The sequence below is a fragment of the Mirounga leonina genome, unplaced genomic scaffold (assembly GCF_011800145.1).
Source record: "Mirounga leonina isolate KUSES-001 unplaced genomic scaffold, KU_Mleo_1.0 Mir_154, whole genome shotgun sequence".
NCBI classification, from domain to species: Eukaryota; Metazoa; Chordata; class Mammalia; order Carnivora; family Phocidae; genus Mirounga; species Mirounga leonina.
This window is the reverse complement of record NW_023270389.1, coordinates 28242342-28265028: the sequence shown is the minus strand read 5'-3', so window position 1 is coordinate 28265028 and position 22687 is coordinate 28242342. Positions and strand designations below refer to the sequence as shown.

General features: G+C 55.2%; 1 protein-coding gene across 2 annotated transcripts; it reads right to left on the bottom strand.

The window, feature by feature from the left end:
* Positions 1-764: 764 nt before the first annotated feature.
* On the bottom strand, positions 765-11654 carry TNNI1 (troponin I1, slow skeletal type). Of its 2 annotated transcripts, none has more exons than XM_035010348.1 (9): positions 11596-11654; positions 8115-8147; positions 7449-7452; positions 5911-5952; positions 5137-5268; positions 4417-4506; positions 3111-3287; positions 2076-2185; positions 765-1142 (listed from the first exon to the last, which is right to left on the bottom strand). In XM_035010348.1, the coding sequence occupies exons 2-8, from the start codon at positions 8123-8125 to the stop codon at positions 2078-2080; spliced, it is 564 nt and encodes a 187-aa protein (XP_034866239.1). In that variant the 5' UTR covers positions 8126-8147; positions 11596-11654; the 3' UTR covers positions 765-1142; positions 2076-2077. The 2 variants fall into 2 exon arrangements, with proteins under 2 accessions (XP_034866239.1, XP_034866238.1); XM_035010347.1 differs by lacking the exon at positions 11596-11654 and adding an exon at positions 10211-10326.
* Between the last annotated feature and the right edge of the window lie 11033 nt (positions 11655-22687).

Sequence of the window (22687 nt, the reverse complement as noted above, 5' to 3'; positions counted from 1 at the left end):
GCAGGGAGGGAGGCTGCCCCTCCCCCCATTCCACCCCAGCAGGCTCGCACCCCTCACTATGCTTTGGGTCCAGGTATCAGTGGGATGGAGGAAGAACCAGACCTAGAGGACAGATCACTGGCCGGCCCACCTCGAGGACAGTGGATCTGGAGGATGTGACCTGGAGGATATGACCAGTCCAGGAGTGTGAAGAGAAAATGACTGGGAGGAGGGTGCATGGGGGTGGAGAGAGCAGGGGTCAGGACAGGAGGCCCCCTGGGGCTGCGATGGGGAAAGGCGCCACCTCGTGGCAAGACATAGAACTGCAAGGTGTCCCCTCCGGCTGGGCCAGGGTGCGGATTAACTCCCGCCCTGTGCCTGTAGGACCAGGTGAGGGCCTGAAAGCACCCTGACCTCTCAGTCCAGAAAAGTCAGGAACATCCAGCAGCCACCAGCGAGAGGTGATCCAGGTTTGCAGAGAAAGGGAACTGTGAAATCAAGCAGGACAAGGGGCTCGAATGGAGAGGCCCATCTTGATGGCTGGAATCATTAGGAGGGGCAGGGGCTATTGCAGAGGGTAGGGCTTCGGTAATCTGAGCATCCTGGGTTGTGAGGGGGTGCTGTGTGATGTCACTGGGACGGAGCAGAATGGGTCCCAGAGGGGCCTTAGCAGACAGCTGCCAATTCCTTAGACCTCCATTCCGACCCTGAGCTCCTGCCTGGAGCCCAGCACACCCATCTCTCCAGACTCCCTGTCTCTTTCTCCTGAGCACTCACAGCCGGAGTTACAGAAATGACCAGGACCCTGATTTTTAATGGAAAAGCTGTGATACCTGGGGGCACTCTACATGTCACAGAAGTAGTGGAGGGATGTGGCAAGGGGCCAGAGAGAAGGTGCTCTCACACCTCTTCCTCCTGAGCTTGGCTACACCGCGGCTGGCGGGGGTCTCCACCCTGCCAGGATGAGGTCTTCAGACACTGCTCTCTGTCCTCTTGGGTGTCTGTTGAATCCCAGTTCCAGAGGAGGACACTCAGGCTGGAGGGGAGAAGTGGGAACAGGATGGGAGGCTCCAGAAAGGCCAGGTGGGATGCAGAGAGGTAGGTGAGCCAGGTTGGAGGGAGGAGCGCAAACGGAAGCCCAGAGCACAGCGCAGCAAGCCGGCCTGTAGGGACAAAGAGGCAGAAGCCATCTTACCGATTTCCCCGTGGGACATACAGTTCTGGGACTTCTCACCCCTAGCACCCGCCCCCCCCACCCTGGGCTGGACCATCATCCAGAGGGGCTCCTATGAAGCCTCAGCCTCTCAGCCCAGGACCCGGGCTCCCTCCCCTCCCCTTTCGGAACCCCTGCCACGGCTGTCCACACTGTGGCTCCTCCACCACGGCTGGTTAAGTCCCACCTCAGCCTTACAACGCACACACCCTTCTCCTGTATCTGCTAACACTTGCCCATCTCTTCCTCCTGTACCAGGGCTACGCGCCAGACCCCTGTCCTGTTGCACAGCCCCTCAGCACTCCCGTGGGGCTTTTATGCAGCCTCGCTTTGCTGCTTTCTCCAGCAATTTCCTCAGAGAAGGGCTGGTCTTGTCTTCTCTGAATAGAACCCCCTGGGACCAGGGACTCTGAGTTTGGGGTACTTTACCAGGAGGTGTTTTTAAAAGCTTAGACTTTGAGAAAGTCAGAGCTGGAGGGCCTTCAGGGATCATCCAACCCAGTGGCTCTCAAGGTCTTGCGGGAGAATCACCCGGAGGGCTGTCCCCGCCTTGCCCCCCACCCCCCCGAGTTGCCGATTCAAGGGCTCATGGGTCAAGCCAGATCATTTGCTGGTGGAACTGATACTCCTGGACCGAGGACCACACTTGGAGAACACTGATCTGATACAACCTCCAGTTTTACAGACGAGGGGAACAAAAAGTGTCCCAAAGCAGAAATGATGTGCCCAAGGTCTCCAGGGGCTGGAGCCAGGACCAAGCTGACCAGAGCTGACCCCCATCAATGCACCACACTGGGCCTGACCCACCAGCCATCGTCCTGGAACCCCTATTATCTGTTAGATTCTGGTGGGCCCCAGAAAAAGGGAGCTGGTCTCTAGGTACCTCTACTGTGAGGTTGGAGACTTGGCAGCATCAAACATCTTCTTCCGGCCTTCCATCCCAGACATGGCCTCCACGTTCTTCCTCCAGTCACCCACCTCCACGGGCCGTTCCTATTGGGGGGCCACACACACACACGCACATGTCAGAGACCGAGCAGGCTGGAGGGCAGCAGGGGGCCCTCCAGGCACAAGAGCAACTAGGTGAGGGGAAAGTCAGCCTCTTCGAAAAGAGGAAATCCCAACACCCCTGCCCAACTGGGGAGGTCCAAGGACACATTTGGGGTAGACACGGGAAAGCTAAGGCTCCACTAGAAGAAGGAAGCTGTGTCGGCTGGGAGTTCTGGATGATCACAGTGGGATGCCGGGGCCAGTTCCCACCCCAGTGAACCACAGCCCAGCCTTGCCTCCAGACCCACGCCAACCTCCTGGTCTGGTGCTCAAGGCCACCTCTTCTAAGAAGCCTACCTCCTCCCTAAACTGGCTCGTTTTCCATTTTACCCGCATACTACCTGCCATCTCTTCTCTTTATGAAGTTCTCTGGGCCAGAGACCACGTCTTTCATTCATGTTCCTTCTAGAGCCCATCCATTCTGAGCACATATATTGAGTTCAATCAGCTTTGAGTGATTTGTTGCTGAATGAGTGATTGAACTCAGTTCTCTAATGTCTGTGCTCGTGTGTCCTATGACCACAATGACCTGCTGTCTTCTTTTCCCCAGTAGTGACAGAAGGCACTATCCCCCTGGTCACCCCAACTCTACATTCTCTTCACACTGGGTGCAGTTTCTGCTTTATTGCTTGGTCTGGCTTCCTCTAGGTCCCGGTTTCCTTCTCAGATTGAGAGCAGCCTGAGGGAAGGGAGCAAGTCTTCTTTCTCCCAAGACAGAATCACAAGACTTCATCACTGGTCTCCCAGAGGGTTCTAGAATGTTCTAGCAGTCTGTCTGGCCTCCAACAGGAGCCCCTGCCTGAGGCTATGTGACAGAGAGACAGGTGATAGGACAGGGGTGAAAGGTTCTGAGAAGAGGGGTCCTCACCTTCTCTGTGTCTTCCTTCTTCACTGACTTCAGGTTGGCCCGCAGATCCATAGACACCTTGTGCTTGGAGCCCAGTAGAGCCCGGAGCATGGCGTCAGCTGAGACCCGGACCCGACGCAGTGGTGGACGCTTGAATTTCCCACGGAGGTCCAGCACCTTCAGCTTCAGGTCCTTAATCTGCAGGTGAGAAGGAGCAGGGGCTCACGGGAGAGGCAGCACCCCCAGAGCACCCTTCCTGAGGATCTCAGACTTCTAGGGTCCCAGCCAAAGCTACACCCCACATTCATTCTCCAGCTTCCAGGCCAGACCCTCTGGGACACTCAGACCCCCCCATCACTTTCAGAATAGCCACAACGTGTTTGTTGATAAACGAATGAATGAGTAAACGGACAGATAAAGCCCATTAGCCACCTCTGTCATGGTTACGTGAGGAGATGGGGCAGCCCCACCAAACTCAGCACAAGTCTGGTTTGAAAGCCCTCTTTGGAGTGTGGGCTGCTTCCTCCTATTCCTGGGGCCCCATTCCTGCTTCTAACTAGTCCCTCCCCGTGAGCCTTCAAAGCAGTTCATTGAGAGCACAGCCTAAGTCCAGTGGGGTGGATCAAATTTCTAGGGTGCTATCTCTGGAGGGAATTCTGGGAAGATTCATGATGCCACAAATCATCATTCCTTCCGGGGAGAAATGGGAAGGAACAGAGTGGTCTCTGATCCCGCCCCCTCCCCTCCTCCCTGCTTGAACAAGCACCCAGGAGCAGCCCACGAGAGCAGCAGGGGTTCTGCCCTCCACGTTCTGCCCCACCACATGGGAGCAGGGTCAGCTCGCCGAGGGAGCGCTGAGCACCGCAGTGGGGGGCAGCGACCAGCCCTGCTCCCACAACCACCACTGTGCGACCCGGACCAAAGTTCTCAGCCTCTCTGAACCTCAGCATCCCCCTTTGTAAAGTGCAGGTAATAGCACCTCCTTTATCCACACGCGTGTAGGGAGGATCAAAGGATGCAATGCACATGAAAGCCATTCACAAAGGGAAGATGTTATTAACTAGCATGTGATTGTTTGTGTGGGTGAACAAAGAGGTGAAGAGCCCCTGTGGCAGGTTGAGAGGAAGTTTGTGTTTTTCATCTGTGTGGTTATCCTCTCTCTGCCCATCTCCAGCCCCATGGGGCTGGAGTGGAGGGACCAGAGCTTCCCAAGTGGCCACTTGTGAAACCCTGCAGAAGGAGGGTGCCCACGTCCCGGCCCCCCCGCCCATCGCCCCACCATGCACCTAGCCTGTGCTAGCCGTGCCCTCCCCTCCTGCCAGCTCACCTCCCTGGTGTTGTGGAGGCATTTGGCCTCAATGTCGTATCTCTCCTCATCCACCACCTCCACCTTGGCGTGCAGGTCCCGGCACAGGTCCTGGGGGAAACCAGGTTAATCAGGCAGGAACAGAAAAGAGGAGAGAGGAGTCGTCTGGACCGCAGCCTCCCTTTCCTGCCTCTTTGCCCAATGCCTTTGCAAAACCTGCATTCTGGAAAGGAGCTGATACACCCCTTCTCTCTGAGGTTCATGGCTGCTGATAGCTCCCTGCATAAGCCCTTTGTTTTCCTTTCGGAATGTCATTGTTTTCTTTAAAAAGTTTTCTTACGATAAAAATAATATAAGCGAGTTGCAGAAAATGTGAAAGCTAGGTATGAAACAAAAAGAATAAACTACAAATAACAAGTGATGCCACCAGTGGGAGGTGACCCCTGGTGACATTTTGGTGTATTTCTTTCCAGTCTCTTTTCTCTGCAGTTGCTGGCATTGAAACAGTTATCAGTGTTTTTCAAACATTAAAAACCTATTTGTAGGGAAAGGACAGACAAGTCCTGAGGCTCCCTCCCCGCACTTGCGAAATGGAATCTACCAGCACCACCTCCCAGGGGCCTATGCGGTGACATGGGACCATGTAAGGGAAGAGCCCCTTGAAAAGGAACAGAGCCCAGAGCTCTGGTATTAGTGCAGGCTCCTGCCACCCAGGCCCTGGGGTCAGCCCCACAGACTCACCTGCAGGGCACTGAGGGACAGGCCGCGGGTCTGCAGCGTGGGGATGCGCTCGGCCAGGTAGCGCACCTTCTCAGCCTCCCGCTCCTCGTGCTCCTGCTCCCAGCACTCCTTGGCCTTGGCCAGCATCAGGCTCTGGACAGGACAGAGCCTGCTGAGCCAGGAGCCCAGGGCTCTCGTGCTCCCCACCCAGCATCAGGGCATGAGGGGAGGAGGACCCCGGGCTGGAGCCGGCTCTTGCCGCTGGCCCTACAAGCAACAAGTCCTCTCGCACTGGTCAGGGCCCCGACCAGGCAGCCCTGGGAGCGTGTGAATGAGCCGGTCCCGAGGCCTGCAGATGTGTGTGCTGCCTATAGGCAGGGCCAGGGAAGAACAAACACTGAGCCACCACACACAGCATCTCTCGGACCCTGGAGCTGTTTTCCCTCACAGTCCTCCTCGTACCCACTTCGGGCGTGTTTTGGCCCACAGAGCTCCAAAGAGAGAAACTCTGGCCAAGATAAAGCAAGGCCCTCCGGCCGCCACCAGTGGATTACCACCCTGAAGCTGGTCACTGCCTCCCCTCAAGAACCCGGGCAGGAGCCAGGTCTCCCTAGTTTCAGGTTTCCACTCGCTGACCACCCGGCTCCAGGCAATGGCCAGCCTCCCTCATCATCATCCTCACTTAGGCCTCCTTCGTCTTCACCCTCCCCCGACCCTCCACACCCCCGCAGAGTCTGCACCGCATCCCCTCTGTCTCCCACTGGATGTCCCCCCAGAGCCAGCCCAAAGCCTCACCTTCAGCAAGAGTTTGCGGGAGGCCGTGATCTTGGGCTTTCTCTGAGGGTGAGAAGGGGAGAGACAGGTGGTGAGATAGAGGTGGCAGAACTGAAAATCTGGTCTAGGCCAGCATGCGTGCCTGCCAGGTTCACCATGATTACCCAGAATCCTCGCCATAGGGTCCCTTAAAAGGCCCCTCATCTTTGTGATTTAACCCCTCAAATTCAAAGAATGCTGTAGTCAGTGACCTTGACCCTGACCTAGAGGCTGAAGCCCTCACTTTCAATCCTGCTTCTAGTGCTGGTGGGATCCTGTGTGGGTCATGTGACCTCTGTGGGCACCTCCTTCCTCATCTATAAATAAGGATGCTGAGACCCACCTTCCTCAGTTCACAGAATTATTACAGACAGAATGACATCATGGACGTGCAAATCCTTTGAAAAGCATGAAACAGATGCACCTGCTTAGCGCTCTGGATAGTAATATACCAATACGTTGATGATCTGTCGTGTCCAGAAACAAGCTGTGAATTTCACACATCAAGAAGTGTATCTTTTTAGACATCACAACTTTTTTTAATGTCAACACCATCCATATTAATCTTTCTCAGCTATAAAAACATTGTTTTCTCTTCTTATTAAAAATACTTGATATATTCTTGCCAACTAGGTATGTTCTAATAAGTCTTAGCTTGCGGCAGCATCCCCCCAACTCCAGGGGAGGTGTCGGTAAGGAGGGCTGTTCAACCTCTAACTAATGAGGTCGTGAGGCTTTCTGAGCACTTGTATCTCTTCTTGACCATAGGTCGTCGATTGTGGTTGCTGCCAGAGAGCGGCTATCTACTAGTACTGTGCTGTGTGCTGGGAGAGCAGAAGTGAGCAGGCTTTAAGGGAGAAAAGGGGCTTCATATTTTATGGATGGAATGTGTGACTTCTAACCTGACTGTTCAGAATGGTTTGTCTGTCCTTTCCTCTCCTAAAGCGAAGGCTGGGCTACATTTCAGGTTAGTGTGCTTGTGGGAGAAATGGCCTGTTGCTATGGTCATCGCCACTCACAGTTTACACCCTGTCATGTACCCATGGCAAATGTTTCTTTGCAATGTTGTTTCCCCACCACCTGGTGAGCCTCTAGGCCGTCTCGTTTGACCATCGATCAGTGGCGACTCACTTTAATATGAGCCTCAGCAAAACTGAGGAATTCATATGGTTATTGAAAAATGGTGTATGTGATTCTGAGAATCTCTGTGCCAAATGTCCCCTCCATCAGTGCTGCTAATTCCCACCCTTGCCAGTTCAGAGCCCGATCCCTGAGGTTCCTAACCCTGCACTGGACACACGCTGTGTTCTCAGTACTGTTTCAGGGTCAGAGTTATCTAAGACCTGAGGGGAGCGTAAGGACACCTCTTTGCTCCTCTCTCAATGTTTGGTCATTGGGCAGGGGTAGAATAACCCAATGATGATCCTTTGCTACTGGACTGACTCTGCAAAAAAACAGGATGGTCCCTCAGGGTTAGACAAGTGAGCAAGAATGGGTGAGATACCCCACATCCCACTTACCTCGCTTCAGGCATCCACCACAGGAAAGACAGGAGGAGAGAGCAAAAGACAGAGTGTGAACAATTCATATGACATATGCAACAGCAGGACCATGTGGATGAGCCCGGGCAGGGGCGGTGTGGTGACAACCATACACCAGAAGGACATCAGGCATCAGGCAGGGGGACCAGCTCAAGGGTTCCAGCAGAACAGAATAAAACTCCAGTGGCCCTCTGGGCTACTGGAGGTTCTTGCTGGGAGATGCTGGCCGTTGTAAGTTGGGGAGGAGTGCTGGAGATTCCGGGAAGCCTCAACATAGGGTTCCAGCATGGGAAAGCTCCCGTCCCTGGCCTTGTGGGCAAGTTCCCAAAGCTTTGTTCATCTGTTGGGCCAAAGCAGAACCATGGCCTGGCACACGCAATTCATCTGGCCTGCGCAGAGAAAAACTCTGTAAGAGGCCACAAAGGTCTTCCCCAGGGAGCCTGGAGCATGGGTTCTGCTCAAAGACTAGGAGGACACGTGGTGGCACAGGGGACCTAGGTACTCAGGATTGTTCCTTCTGTTAAAACCTGTTCTCCTGGGAAGTTGCTTCAGGGCTTGGACAGATGGTGCCTCCCCTAGAGGGCTGAAATCTGCAGCAAAGGGCCTGGCTTCCTCCGAGTCCGAGAGAGGGACGGGGCTACTTACACTTCAGGCATGGTGGTGGTCGGGGGGCAGCACCTGGAGGCACAAAGCAAGCGTCAATGTGGGAAAGCTGTAACTCCTGCCTCCCAACCCAGCTGGGCCTTGGGACTGTGTCAGCGCCCAGCCTGGGAGAGCCGGACAACAGGAAGAAGAAATCAGACAGAATGGATTCCAACAGGTCGGGATGGGATAAATATTTGTGCATTGATACTCTCTTTTTTTGTTGTTTATTCACTCATTCATTCATTCACTCATTCGCTCACAAGAGAGAGAAATCTTAGAAAAGCAAAGAAACAATATAAGCACTGTAAGTGGCTCTATTGGACAGGTATGTAGGGTGGGGATCTGCAAACTACAGCCCCCAGGCCAAATCTGCACCCCCCCCTTTTGTTGCTTAAAGCGTTGTAAAATAAGGAATATGCAACAGAACGTTATGTGACCTGCAAAGCCTAAAACATTTACTATCAAGCTCTTTCCAGCAAGGTTTGCCAACCCTCATGGGGAACAGAATGGAATCCATAGAAATCTATTTGAAAAGTGAGGTCATGGGGCCCTCCACAACAGGCTGAGTTTAGAGTCTCTCCTGTGGACAAGGGTGAAGTTCTCAGAGAGAGGAGAATCTGAAAGTGGAGTGGCACAGAGCAAAGATGAAATGCAGGTAACTGCCATATGGCACAACTCCAGGGGGCGCTATTCCCATGCTGAGCCATGTCCTTGTGCCAGGGGTGCCGTTCACATGGACGGCAGTGTGAGGGGCAGCCCTGGGGTGGGGCGGGGAGGAGGCCCTGCACGGAGGGGCTGAAGCCAGCAGGTGAGGCAAATCCTGCCTTCTACTCTCATCTTCATCCTGACCCTCTCCAGGCCAGTTTTCTTCTCTGCAAAAATCGAGGTGAGATAAATTGTCGTCCACTTAAAAAAGCTCTTAAGCCTTTTGTTCAAACCAAATTTTACTTGGAAGCAAAACAAATTCAGGCAATCCGAGCAAACGGCACAGGCTGAAGGGGGTACGTAGGAGCCCGTGGCCCTCTGTGAGGACCCCGGGCTGTGGAGCACAGTTTGAAGTCCCCTGACTGTGTTGTCCTGGGGCTCCCTTTAGTCCCGACAATTGGGGGACCCAGGCCAAGAAGGGGGTCCTCGAGGCAGCAGAGGGGGATACTCCAAAGCCAGACCCAACTCACCAACTTGCCTGGGCCTGGACAAAGCATTCTAATAGAGGGTGGGGATTGTGCAAAAGATCAGGGGAAGAAGGACAACTCTGGTGGGAGCAAGTGTGCGAGGCAGGACAGGAATCTGGAGCTGGGTTGTGTGCATTTGGCGGGGCGGGGGGGGGGGGGGGGGGCGGGACATGGAGCACAGGATCAGGAGTTTGAATTTGGCCCAGGAACCTGGTTTGGTACAGGGGAGGGCAGAATCCAAAGGACAATTGTAAAGTGGCTACCAGTCATTTCATTCCAGAGCCACCTCCTGTCTCTGCCTTAATTCTCTCCTTTCCCTATGTGCCCGTGAAGCCTCCTCCCCCAGCCCATGAGTGGGGCTCGGCCACCTGTCCTGAATCTCCCCCCAACGGTCAGAAAGCCCTCTGGGCCTCCCACCTCTGCCTCTGCCACCTAGGGAGGGTGAGGCCTGGGGCGGAGGAGGGGGAAAGGGAGTGTGACCCCAGAGTCTCAGCTGTCACCCCGAGGCACAGAGGGAGAGGTAGGATCCAATCCATAAATTCCCCAGATATTTGGCTGAAATTAGATTTTATCACCAGCTGTTTATTCTGAGGGCTCCACTCCTCGGACGACTAGCAAGGCAGTCCAAAGAGAAACACTAGCCAGTGAAGAAACACCTCCAGGTCCGTCTGTCTGTCATCACTGCCCAGCCATGATGCCAGTCCCCAGGGGGCAACAGGTCTCAGCTGAGTGGGGATGTGCCTCACCCTTGGCAGGCATTTGGCCATGGTCACGCCTCCCTCAGAGAGCCCACTGTCACCAGCATGGGGCCCTACTGGCCCAGGCCAGCCTCGGCCTCCTGCCAAGCTGCAGGGCCTGCCCGCCAGCTTGCCCCCCTGACAAATGCCAGGCCCAGGGGTCCCCAGCCTGTGCTTTGATACCCACCAGATGGGACCCCTTGACAGGTCCTGTGGAAGACAAGCAGAAACCTGATAAGAAGTCAGGATGCAGATAGCAAATGTGAGGTTGGAGGGCCGGCATTCCATCTCCCCCACAAGTAGCAAGTGAGGAGACAGAAAATCCACCCCTGGAGGGAGGGAGTGAAGGATGACCAGGGGTTGACTCAGAGCTAGGCTTTCTCTTCCCTGAGGCCCCGCGGGGTGGACCGGGAATATCAACTAGACTGGGAGACTGAGGCTGAGCGTTTGAGTGTCTGTGTGTAATTGAGTGTGGGGGCGGGGGGGTGAGGGTGTGTCTATAGGGCCAGGAACTGATCTTTTTGCACACCTGATAATCAGGGACACAAATTTCTGGTTAGGCTCATGTTCTTCCCTCTGCTCCCCACCCCCTGACCTTGGACCCTAGTTCAAGGGCATCCCAGTCCTCTTTGACTGATCATTAGCAAGCACTGTACTCCTACACCCCCCACACCCCTGTCTTGAGCTCTTAGCAGGAAAGCCTAACCTCAGAACCGCTGTGGGACGATCTCCCAAACCCAGTGCCTGGTGCTGCCTTTAGCCCCCACCCCACCCCCAGCCATGGATCCCAATATAGAAGGTCCCCTCTGTTTTGCATTCAGAGACTCTCATGCCCCAACCCCAAATGCTGTCACCATCAGCCTTCCCTCTAAAGGCCCCCCACCAACTACTTTCTACTCCTCAGAGCCAGGAGCGGTGGACAGCGGGGTTGGCAGTCTGCCCTCACCCACTCTTGCCCTGCTATACAGATGGGCGTGCAAGGGGAGCCAAGCACGCCCCTCGGAGACCAAGAACAAAGAGGCAAGATGGTTTCCTCAGTCCGCAGGGGCTGGGATCTGGTCTACTAGGCTCCCCCCAAGTCCCACACACCAGAGCACCTTCTTTGTCCTCTGCTGCAGCCATCGCCCACTTTAATTGCTCACCAGGCTCTTCCTAAACTTCCCAACGCAGCTCCGCCGCCCCTGCTCTCTGATTCCCAATGCCACCCCCTGCCTCTAGGCGCCGTCTCCCTCCGGGACCTGCTGGGCAGCCTGGTGTATAACATAATCCCCAGGCTCTACCCCGGGGCCCCTTGAGCAGCCTGGGCGGAAATTCTGCTCCTGGCTCTTAGCCTGAAAATGGGCAGTGGGGATTTTACCTCCAGTAACAGTTTTGCAGGAGAGAGGTCATTCCACAGGCTAAAACACTGTGGGAGCATCTTAGAACTGTTCCCTCAGCCAACCCAAAGGTACAGGCCATGCATGATACAGGTCTTCTTCCATCTCCACGCCCTGGTGGTCTCCTCTAACTCAAGCCCCAGTTTCTCTCTCAGGGCTCGACCTAGATCCAAAGTCCTGGGCTGCAGACACTTACCTCGTTCAGGCTCTGTGAGCTGGGCTGGCCTGTGTCTCGCTGTGGACCGCAGACTGTGAGGGGCAGGCAGAGGGGAGGCTATGAAAACTATGGGCCACAGCAACTGGCCAGTAAAAATAGAACAGGCCCGCTGCCCCTCCCCCCCCCCCCCCCCCCCACACAGAGCAGACACACGCTGAGAAACACACAGCAGGCATGCCGTGAAGACACGTGTGTCCAGGCTCAGGGGGACACACACATCCTGTGCACACAGAGGCCACCGACTGAGTCAAACCAGCACCCACCTAGGGGGTCGCAAGCCAAAGAAGGGAGAGAATGAGCAGCCAGACCAGATGAGGCACTGAGCAGCGACGGGCCCAGGGCAGAGCCCGGGGCTCTGGCTGGGGCGGGGAGGGGGGGGGAGGTGGGCACTGGGAGGCCTGGGGGTGCCCAGCAGGGGCTGGGGGCAGGAAAACTGTCTCTCGGACCTACATCTCTCACAAGGAAATGTGGAAATCAGACTCCTGAGCCCATGTTCCAAAAGCCTAAGAGGACTAGAGACTGGATTTGGGGGCTCTCATGCGACTCTGGTACACGTGCCCTAGGAGGATACCTGGGCTTGGGGGTGACGTCAACAGCGCTGCAGGCCGACTCCAGGGAGTGATCTGGGGCTGAGCTGAGGTGCTGGTAGCTGTAGCGTCCACCTTTATGCTCAGGGAGGTCTGAGGGTCTGTGGATGCTCTGTACCCCCCTCCAAGTAGGTTTCCGGGAATCTAGGTTTCCCGGGTTCCAAATGGCACCCCACATCCCATGCCTGGAACTCAGTGAGACTAACTCACCTTCTCCCCTGTCCTACCCTCTGTCTCCAGCCAGAATCCAGGGGGCTGGTGGGGTGGAGGCTGCACCTGTTTACTGGGTATTTTTAGGACAGTTGATGAACACATAATACCCACCCTATAGTCAGAGAAAGACAATGCCTGCTATGTTAATCCTGGGGCTATTATCGTTGGTCATCTCCTGGGCCAGGATCCCAGGCTGAGACAGGACAAGCAGGATACTGAGCCCCCTTGGAGGCCAGCCAGAGGCCTCACAACCAGCAGGAGGTTAGGGAGCTCTACCATGCTGCCTGTTTGGTGGGAGAGAGAGCTGGTGGACAGGGGTGTCCTAAGGAGACACACCCACAGTGCCTACAGAGGGCTCAAAGACCCTGCCCTTTGGACACTGCCATTCTGGTGCCCAACGGAGGCTGCTCTAATTTGGTTCTGCTCAGGCCAGTTTGGGAACACCCCCATGCTGGAAGGCTGCCAGGGAGAAGGGACAGGGCGGGGTAAGTTGTAGGGCTTGGAGGCATAGGATTCTGGGTGGAGGGGCTGGGATGGACAGTAAGGACAGGCATCCACCCAGGAACAGCAGGAGGTCAGAGAAGGGGTGTGAAGGTTGGGATGAGTCTACTGGAGTTTACCGCATTGGCTTAACCATGTTTGTAATTTACACAAGAACTTTCTTACAAGAAGTTAAGATGCACCAAAATAAATGAATTATCTGCATGGATTATTCTGCTTTTTAGAAGGGAAAAAAGAAAAAAAACATTGACAAATGGAAGAACAAAAGAGGGTTGCAGGGACCACAACGAATCATGGACTCTGAGGGCCTTGGGGTGTTAGTCATGCTCAGTCCCCGATGGGACAGAGTGGGGCCGGCATCCCTCATCCCAGACCCCATCGACACCATCCCTCCACACCATGTGGTCCAACTCTCCATCCTCACATCCACCGCAACCTGTCAGCCTCTTTCCTGCTGTCTGCTCACAAGTGACCTTCAAAAATGAGACTGTTTTGCCCTGTGGTCCTTGCACCTGCCCCAGTCTTCCTTCAAGTGGGGACCACTCTGGAGACAAAGGCCTCCGGGGTCTGCCTGCAAGGCTGGGGATCTCTGGCAGGAGGCTGCCCACACCCAGCTGAAGGGCCACCGCTGGATGACATCGGCCCTGGGCCCCACTCTCTGCCCCAGCCGAGTGTGTTTCTGCAGTCTTTCTCCTGGCCTCCCCACTCACTGTCACCCTCCTTAAAGGTCACCCCCCGCTTGGTGCTTATCTGCCCACCTCCCATTCTGCCTGTGGAGCGGGGGACACTGTCCAGGGACCTCTGAGGCTGTGTCTCACACAGACACCCACCTGGCCAGGGGTGACCCCCAGACACAGAGCCAGAAACAGTCCTCATGGCCCTGTAAGACCCCCAGGCAGAACTCCCTGTGGTGGGCTGAATGATGGCCCCCCCCAAAGGGGCCCATGTCCTAATGAACAAAATGTGAATATGTTACCTTATATGGCAAAAAGCACTTTGCAGATCTGATGAAATTAAAGAACTGGAGTTGAAGAATTATCCTGGATTACCCATGGGGGCCCAATCTAATCACATGGGTCCTTATCAGACTGAGGCATTAGGACCAGGGTCGGTAGTAGGACACCTGATAAAGGAAGAAAGATCAAAAAAGAGAGAAGATGCTATTGTGGGGCTGGCTTGGAAGACAGAGGACGTGACCTTGAGCCAAGGAATGCACGCAGCTTCTAAAAGCTGGAAAAGTCAAGGAAACAGATTCTCCCCTCGGAGCCTCAAGAGGGAAGCAGGCCTGCCGACACCTTGTCTGTTAGGCCAGTGAGGCTGATTTTGGACTTCCGCCCCCCGGAACCGTAAGATAACAAACTTGTGTTCTTCCGAATCACTGGGGCTGTGGCAATTTGGTACAGCAGACATTAATATGCTCTGTAATGCCTTGGACATTCGCGAGCCCGGGACTTCACGGCTCAGGCCGTGCTCGGGACCTGGGGGCGCTCAGGTCCAGTGTCCCCTGGGCCTGACAGCCCGGAGCAGACCCTCACGCATCCCTGGCCAGAATCCAGCACACCAGGGCCTGGCCTTCCTAGAAGTCAGCTCTGAACTGACAGGATCACAGGATATCAGAGCAGGAAAACCGTCCAGGGCAGTCACGTTGCCCTTGAGGACACAGAGGCCCAGAGAGAAGGGGCCACACGGTGAGTGGGCCAGGTCTCCTGACGGCCAGCCCGGCGCTCCGTCCCCTTGACTATACCCCAGTTCTCATCCTACCATCCCTCCTTTAACTCTCCTCTAACCCTGGCCTCGCCTTTAACCCTCACAGCTGCCAGAGGCCTACAGGTGCCCTCAGCGTGCACTGGAAAGCGGCGCCCCACAGCTTCGTGGCCCCTGTGGCCCGGCCTGGCCTGCTCCGAGGTCCACGTGAGCGGAATCATCCCCACGCTGCACCTGGCGGCCCCAGCCCTAACCTACTAGAACCTTCATCTTCTGGCTCTCTATTCTCACATGTGAGGTTGCACTCGCCCTCTTGTGATCCATCCTGTGAACAACTTTGTGTGAAATGCTCAGGCTGATCTTGTTCATACACCTCATCCGGCTTCATCTCCAACCCCGCCCCCCCGTACTGAGCCAGTGAATCGAGCTTTGGCCCTCCATGCCTGCCTTAGCCTGACCCTGCTGCAGGCCTTCTAGACTCTAACCCAATGTAAGGTCACCATGATTGACCCAACTGCAGTGTCCTCTCTGAAACTCAGCTTCCTCATTCGGACACCGGCTTTAGGGTGCACCGTGGCCCGAGGGAGAGCCTGGCCTCCTTGGGGACGCCCCCTCCCTGGGGCAAAGCTGATGGCCTTCCCTTAGCGCCTTTTGAAGTTCAGGGAGAGTCTGAGGCGGACTTGACCAGGGCCCATGTGGTCTGTACCCTCTCAGCTCTCCCAAGACTTTCCAGCTCAATGGAAAACAGAAGAAAGATTGCTGGAGAAGGAACGAGAACCAGGACTCGCCAGATCCAGGGAGAAAGGGGCCAATCCAGGAAGAGGGAGTGATTCGGGGTAGGTGAGGTGAGGGGAGAAAACCTGGAGGGGTTTCCAGCCTCTGGTCCCATGGCTCCCAATGTCCCAGAGCTGGGGAGGCCACAGGGCAAGGAAGGAAGTGTCTGACCAGAGGAGCTAAGCCTTGTAAGGCCGTGGGTTGTGGAGTCAGGGCCCCATCCCCTCAGTGGCGACACCTGTCAGCCCGACTGCCCTGGCATTGTCTGGGAAGCAGAGGAGCCCAAATTAGCAAGTGACAAGGCTCAGCCTGCCTTCCAGGCAGCCCTGCCCCCACACGCCCTCCCCCACACCACTCAGGCCATCACCTCGGGGGCAGCCAGTCCCCTCCCGGCCTCCTCCCCCCAGCCCACCTTAAGCCCAGCAGTTGATCCAGGGCCAGTTTCCAGGAGCCAAGTTCTGAGAGGAGGCCGGGCTGTGGGCTGAGGAGGCCAGAGCAGAAGGAACAAAGAACCAAAAGTAATCACCCTTCACTTTGCTGCCACAACCTAGTGTCACCATTAATGCCTGTGGCATTACACACGTGGCCCAGCCCAGGGAATCGACACACAGCTCACTAGCACTGCTCAATAGTGTACCCTCAGACCCTTAGCCCTTCCCAGGCTCTGCTCCACCTTCCGTAAAATGGGACAATAATGGTGCTTACCTCAGAGTGTGGCTGTGAGGCCCAAGTGAGGTAACGTGTCCGGAGGGCTTTGCCAACGTCTGGCACAAAGCAAATGCTTGACAAACATTAGCTCGGAGGATATTCTCACTGAAGCCTCAAGGTAACACTCTGAGATAGGCACCATCATCAACCCCATTTTACTGATGAGGAAAGTGGGGGCTCAGAATGATGAAGCAACTCACCCAAGACCCCACAGCAAGGAAGAGTCAGAGGTGAGACCAGCACCCAGGTCTCTGTGCTCCCGAACCAGCCCTGCCCCTGTCGTCTGGCACAGCAAGCGCTCCGTGAATACGGGCCATGCGTGTCTTCAGGCAGCATGATGCTTTCTACCAGGAATATGGAATGGACCAGCCTTGGGCCCCCAAAGCCCCATGTAATTCATTCCAACCTTAGAAACTGTAAGTGATGCTTTGATGAGCTGTTCTCTATCTACCTAATTGTAAGAGGTGCGGCAATGTAGCAACAGATGGTATTAGCCTGTACTTTCTTTTTTTTTTTTTTTTAAGATTTTATTTATTTGACAGAGAGAGACACAGCGAGAGAGGGAACACAAGCAGGGGGAGTGGGAGAGGGAGAAGCAGGCTTCCCGCTGAGCCCGGAGCCCGATGTGGGGCTTGATCCCAGGACTCTGGGATCATGACCTGAGCCGAAAGCAGAAGGAAAAAGAAATAAATCTTTTTTTTTTTTTAAGATTTTATTTATTTAACAGAGAGACACAGTGAGAGAGGGAACACAAGCAGGGGGAGTGGGAGAGGGAGAAGCAGGCTTCCCGCTGAGCAGGGAGCCCGATGCGGGGCTCGATCCCAGGACCCTGGGATCATGACCTGAGCCGAAGGCAGAAGGAAAAAGAAGTAAATCTTTTTTTTTTTCTAAGATTTTATTTATTTGACAGAGAGACACAGCGAGAGAGGGAACACAAGCAGGGGGAGTGGGAGAGGGAGAAGCAGGCTTCCCGCTGAGCCCGGAGCCCGATGCGGGGCTCGATCCCAGGACCCTGGGATCATGACCTGAGCCGAAGGCAGAAGGAAAAAGAAATAAATCTTTTTTTTTTTAAAGATTTTATTTATTTGACAGAGAGACACAGCGAGAGAGGGAACACAAGCAGGGGGAGTGGGAGAGGGAGAAGCAGGCTTCCCGCTGAGCAGGGAGCCCGATGCAGGGCTCGATCCCAGGACCCTGGGATCATGACCCGAGCCGAAGGCAGACGCTTAACGACTGAGCCACCCAGGCACCCCTAGCCTGTACTTTCAGTGCCGAGATACCCTTAGGAGGAGGCCCTCCGCTCCCCTCCGAGGAGGCCTGGCTGGGGCCGGTGACGGGCGCAGCACCACTGTGCAGGCCAGAAGCTGGGGAGAGGCATGGCAGGGAGGGCCCCAGCAGGCTCCGGGCCTGGGCAGAGAGGGGCTGACCTCCAGCTCAACAGCAGGTATCTCTCACCCTCCCTCCTTCAAAGCTCCGCACCTCCCCACCACCTTCACACACCCCTGACTTCCTCCCACACCCTGCCCAAACCTCTTGTGTCCTCCCTTGAGCACCCTTCTCCTCCAGCTCAGCACTGCCCACCCTGAGTCCTTCTCAGCCCATCTGCTCAGTTCCCCTGCCAGCCCAGTGCTATGATGGAGGAGGGGGACCAAAGGCCACCGCCACTCCCACCCCAGACCTCCTGTATGCTGCCAGCTAAACCCTCACACCCAAGAGCGTGGAGCCAGCCCAGGCCTCGACAGGTCCCTTCTCCAGAAATTCCATAATAAGCAGGTGGAGTTTGGGGCTGACTGTGGGGTTGGGAGGGGATGTGGGGGACGGAGGTGGACAGTGAGCTGGCAAACCAGGGGTGGACCCCACACTAGAAACAAATTCTTTTCAAAGTGGCACGTGAGCTGGGGTACCTGGGTGGCTCAGTCGGTTAAGCGTCTGCCTTCAGCTCAGGTCATGATCCCGGGGTCCTGGGATCGAGTCCTGTGTCAGGCTCCTTGCTCGGTGGGGAGCCTGCTTCTCCCTCTGCCTCTGCCTCTGCCTGCAGCTCTCCCTGCTTGTGGGCTCTCTCTCTCTCTCTCTCTCCGGCAAATAAATAAATAAAATCTTTAAAAAATAAAAAAGTGGGGCACCTGGGTGGCTCAGTTGTTAAGCGTCTGCCTTCGGCTCAGGTCATGATCCCAGGGTCCTGGGATCAAGCCCCACATCGGGCTCCCTGCTCGGCAGGGATTCTGCTTCTCCCTCTCCCGTTCCCCCTGCTTGTGTTCCCTCTCTCGCTGTGTCTCTCTGTCTGTCAAATAAATAAATAAAATCTTTAAAAATAAATAAATAAATAAATAAGTGGCATGTGAGCAGTCAGCAAGGCTGGAACCCAGAAGCCAGCTCACTGTGTCTCTTCCCCAATTCGGCCTCCCCCTCCCCCTTTCCACCCTTCCCCCAATGTGCCCCACCTCTGTCTCCAGCCAGGCCTCTCTTGCCCAATTCCCAGTTTGCCTGCCCCTCCGTCCTAGCCACGTGAGTCCATTCCTGCCTCCCGCCCGAATTCCCTGGCTTTCCACTTCTGTATCTTCGAGCTTGCCATCTTCCGAAGCAGACACGTTACTCTCTTCTGCTTTCAGTCAGTGGATGGAGTCCCTGCTGGAAGCCACCTCCTCCCAGAGGCCTTCCCAGACTCCACACCCATCTCCTGCACAGGACTTCCTGTCTGCGCAGCTCAGTTGGTTCTAGGCATCGCACCACTTCTCTCCAGGTACAGTTTTCCCTTCCTGCTGAGAAAGTTGTCTGCGGAGCGGGGCAGGAGATGGGGCTCAGGCGCAGCACGGTGTCAAAAGAGCAGGCCTCTGCTAGCCCCATGGTTTTCAACTTTTGTAGTGAGTGCATCAGCATCCCCTGCAGGGCTTGGTAAAACACAGACTCCGGGCCCTACCCCCGGAGTTTCGGATTCAGCAGGTCATGAGCAGAGCCTGGAAATGTGCATTTCTTTTTTTTTTTTTTTTTAAGATTTTATTTATTTGAGACAGAGAGAATGAGAGAGACAGAGAGCACATGAGAAGGGGAGGGTCAGAGGGAGAAGCAGGCTCCCCGCCAAGCAGGGAGCCCGATGTGGGACTCGATCCAGGGACTCCAGGATCATGACCTGAGCCGAAGGCAGTCGCTTAACCAACTGAGCCACCCAGGTGCCCTGGAAATGTGCATTTCTAACAAGTTCTCAGGTGGTGCTGGTACTGCGGGCCTAGGGACCGATACTTTCAGAACTACTATAGTTATACCAAGTAGAAAAGGCACCCAGTGTGGACAGACACAACCCTTTGGGTCAATGGCTTGACTTCAACCTGCGCCACCCCTCAGCAGAGCTGGTGACACACAGCCCAGAACCACCCTGACCCGCCTCCTGCCGTTGTCCTCCCGCCACCCCCGCCCATGCTCCAGACCCAGGGGACTCTGGAGGTCCCCACACAGCCACATCCATTCATCCAGGCCCTGGAGATACCACAGTGAGCCTCGGGGCCCGGAAGCCAGGCTTGGGCACCTGGACACGGGTTTCCTGGGTCCTGGTTCTGGCTCACTGCTTTCCCTCTAGTCCTTCTTCCCAGCTGCAGAAGACATTATTTTCTTCTTTGTCAAAGGGCTGAACTTAGTCCCAGGGCTAAGAGGGGACGGTGAGTCAGTGGGGACCGAACCCAGCCCGCTCTCCTGCCCTGGTGCCAAATCTGTGTCTTCTGCCCGGGCCAACACTGCCTGTTTGCCATGCGCGCTTGCTTAGCCAACGGCAAGCCCCTCCTCACACCTGGGTCCCAACCCAAACCCCACGTCTGCCCCTCCTTCTGTCCTTCACAGGCACAGGCACAACCCCTGAGCCAACCCCCACATCCCGGGGTCATCCACCACTCCTCTCCTCCCCCGCTCCCCACGATCAGCGGAGCACCGTGTTCGGTCCTGCTCCCTGCTCGGGATCTCCGACCTGCCTCTGTCAGCGTGGGCCACCACGTGTGGCCGGCTTGGCTGCAGCCTCTCCAGGATCCCCCTGCTGTCTGAACCATCTTCCTAAAACAAAGACAGAGTCGTGTCACTTCCCCATTTCTCCCATCAGTGGCCTCAGGATGAAATGCAAACCCCGTAATCAAGTTACATGCCCTTTGGGATCTCACTCTTGAAGTTTCCCTGGCTTCCAAACTCCCTTAGCTCCGGCCACACAGAGCTACTCAAAGCTCCTGGAGCAGCAGAGGCTTCTCGGAAGGCCTTTCTCTCCCACCCCACCGCAGGCCCACTGTACCTACCCTCCTCCAAATCTCAGCAGCATGTTGACTCCTCCAGAAAGCCTTCCCAGACCACCCCAGACTGCATTAGGAGCCCTCGTCCAGGCTCCACAGCCCCCACGTGTCCCTCTTTCCCTGCGTTTAACCCAGAATTTTGAAGTCACATTTTACTATCCTGGACAAACTTGAATGTTGACACCATGTCTTACTCATTTTTGCATCCTCAGTGCCCAGCACAGTGCTTGACACATAGTACGTGCTCAATAAATGCTCGTTGAATAAATGAATGGACAACACAGAGAGAAGCCTTCTGACCAAAGACAGTGCAGGAAATTGGCCCTCAGGGCTCAGGAGAAGCCTTGTTTGTTCCCCAGCATCCTGAAATAAGGTTGGAGTGCTCATGGCTAAGGGCACAGGGAAAGGGCTGTCTGGGAAGCCATCTTGTTCAAGTTCTTGGCACCCAGAGGTCTGGGCACCCTCCCCCTGGGAGAAGCAGCCACTTACTGACCTTGACATAGGTGATGAACCGCTCTCCCCTCCAACAATGTGCTGGGACATACATAGAAACAACAGCTGGACAGCTGGGCCTTTGTTGATGGTAAACTGAGCCTCTCAGAGGTCACTCCAGACTATGACCACCTCCTCACCCCATGTCCAGGCTGGGGCCAGCAACGTCAGGGGAAGAGACGCCAACACAGACAAAGGGCCCTGCCTAAATGCCTGGTGAGCACCTAGGGCCTGGCCAGCTTCCTCCTCCCCTCTCCACTCTGCTCCAAACCCCCCTCTGCAGGCTCCAGCCCCCTTTCTTCACCCTCTCTCACACCCGCCCCCACGCCATGACACCATGACTGTGTCTCAGGAATCTTGGGACCGAATTGACCAGGAAGGGGACTTCCTGATCAGAGGTTCCAATGAAGTTCCTTTAAGACGCCCACCAGGGAGCACCTGGGTGGCTCAGTTGGTTAAGAGCCTGTCTTCAGCTCAGGTCATGATCCCAGGGTCCTGGGATCGAGCCCCACATTGGGCTCCCTGCTCAGCGGGGAGTCTGCTTCTCCCTCTGCCCCTCCCCCCACTCATGCTCGCTCTCTCTCCCTCTCGCAAATAAATAAAATCTTAAAAAAAAAAAAAAAAAAAGACCCAAGCCAGGATGAAATAACCTCACCAAAACCCCAAGGCTGGGCGAGCCTCCTTCTGAGAGCAGAGCTTACATGCACCCCGCTCCCCGTTTTCACACTGGGACAGAGGGGCACCTGGGCAGCAGACTCTTAGTTTCAGCTCAGGTCATGATCTCAGGGTCCCCCACATCGCTTCTGGGGCTCCGTGCTCAGCAGGGAGTCTTTCCCTCTGCCCCTCCCCCCCGTGCTTAGTCTCTCTTGCTCTCTCTCAAATAAATAAATCAATCTTTAAAAAAAAGTGCTACATAATACATTGGATTTCAATGTAACAGACTATGAAAACTTCATTGTATGGTTTCAGATTCCACATGGTAGCTAAACTTTAAAAAAAAACTCCCTCGGGGCGCCTGGGTGGCTCAGTTGGTTAAGCGACGGCCTTCGGCTCAGGTCATGATCCTGGAGTCCCGGGATCGAGTCCCGCATCGGGCTCCCTGCTCGGCAGGGAGTCTGCTTCTCCCTCTGACCCTCCTCCCTCTCATGCTCTCTGTCTCTCATTCTCTCTCTCGCAAATAAATTTAAAAAAAAGAATTTTTTTTTAATTAAAAAAAAAAAAAACCTCCCTCTTGGTGAGATTCATTTATTTATTTTAGAGAGAGAGAGCGCACAGTGGGGAGGGGCAAAGGGAGAGAGAGAGAGAGAGAGAAACCCAAGCATACTCGGTGCTGAGTGCAGAGCCTGGCTTGGGGTTCGATCCCACAACCTGGAGACTACGAGCGCAAGATTGCAACCAGGGCCAAAACCAAGAGTCAGACGCTTAACTGACTGCACCACCCAGGCGCTCCTGGTGAGTTTTAATATAGAAGACTATCCACAATTCTCTGAAAAGGCTATTAAAATACTCTCTTTTCTAACTACACATCTGTATAAGGGTGGATGTTTTTATGTACTTCAACCAAAACATTCTAACAGATGGACTACAGAAGCAATGTGAGAACGCAACTGGCTTCTATTAAGCCAAACACTGAAAGGATTTATCAAAATACAAAATAGGGGCTCCTGGGTGGCTCAGTTGTTAAGCGTCTGCCTTCGGCTCAGGTCATGATCCCAGGGTCCTGGGATCGAGCCCCGCATCGGGCTCCCTGCTCAGCGGGAAGCCTGCCTCTCCCTCTCCCACTCCCCCTGCTTGTGTTCCCTCTCTTGCTGTGTCTCTGTCAAATAAATA

Bases quoted from the DNA above. Each gene is read 5' to 3' on its own strand.
- TNNI1 (XM_035010347.1), bottom strand. From the start codon at position 10,311: ATGGAATGCCGGCCCTCCAACCTCACATTTGCTATCTGCATCCTGACT. The intron at 4,507-5,136 runs GTGAGTCTGTGG...GGTTTCCCCCAG, and splicing joins TGTCCCTCAGTGCCCTGCAG to GACCTGTGCCGGGACCTGCA. The intron at 2,186-3,110 runs GTGAGGACCCCT...GCCCCCCAATAG, and splicing joins AGAAGGAAGACACAGAGAAG to GAACGGCCCGTGGAGGTGGG.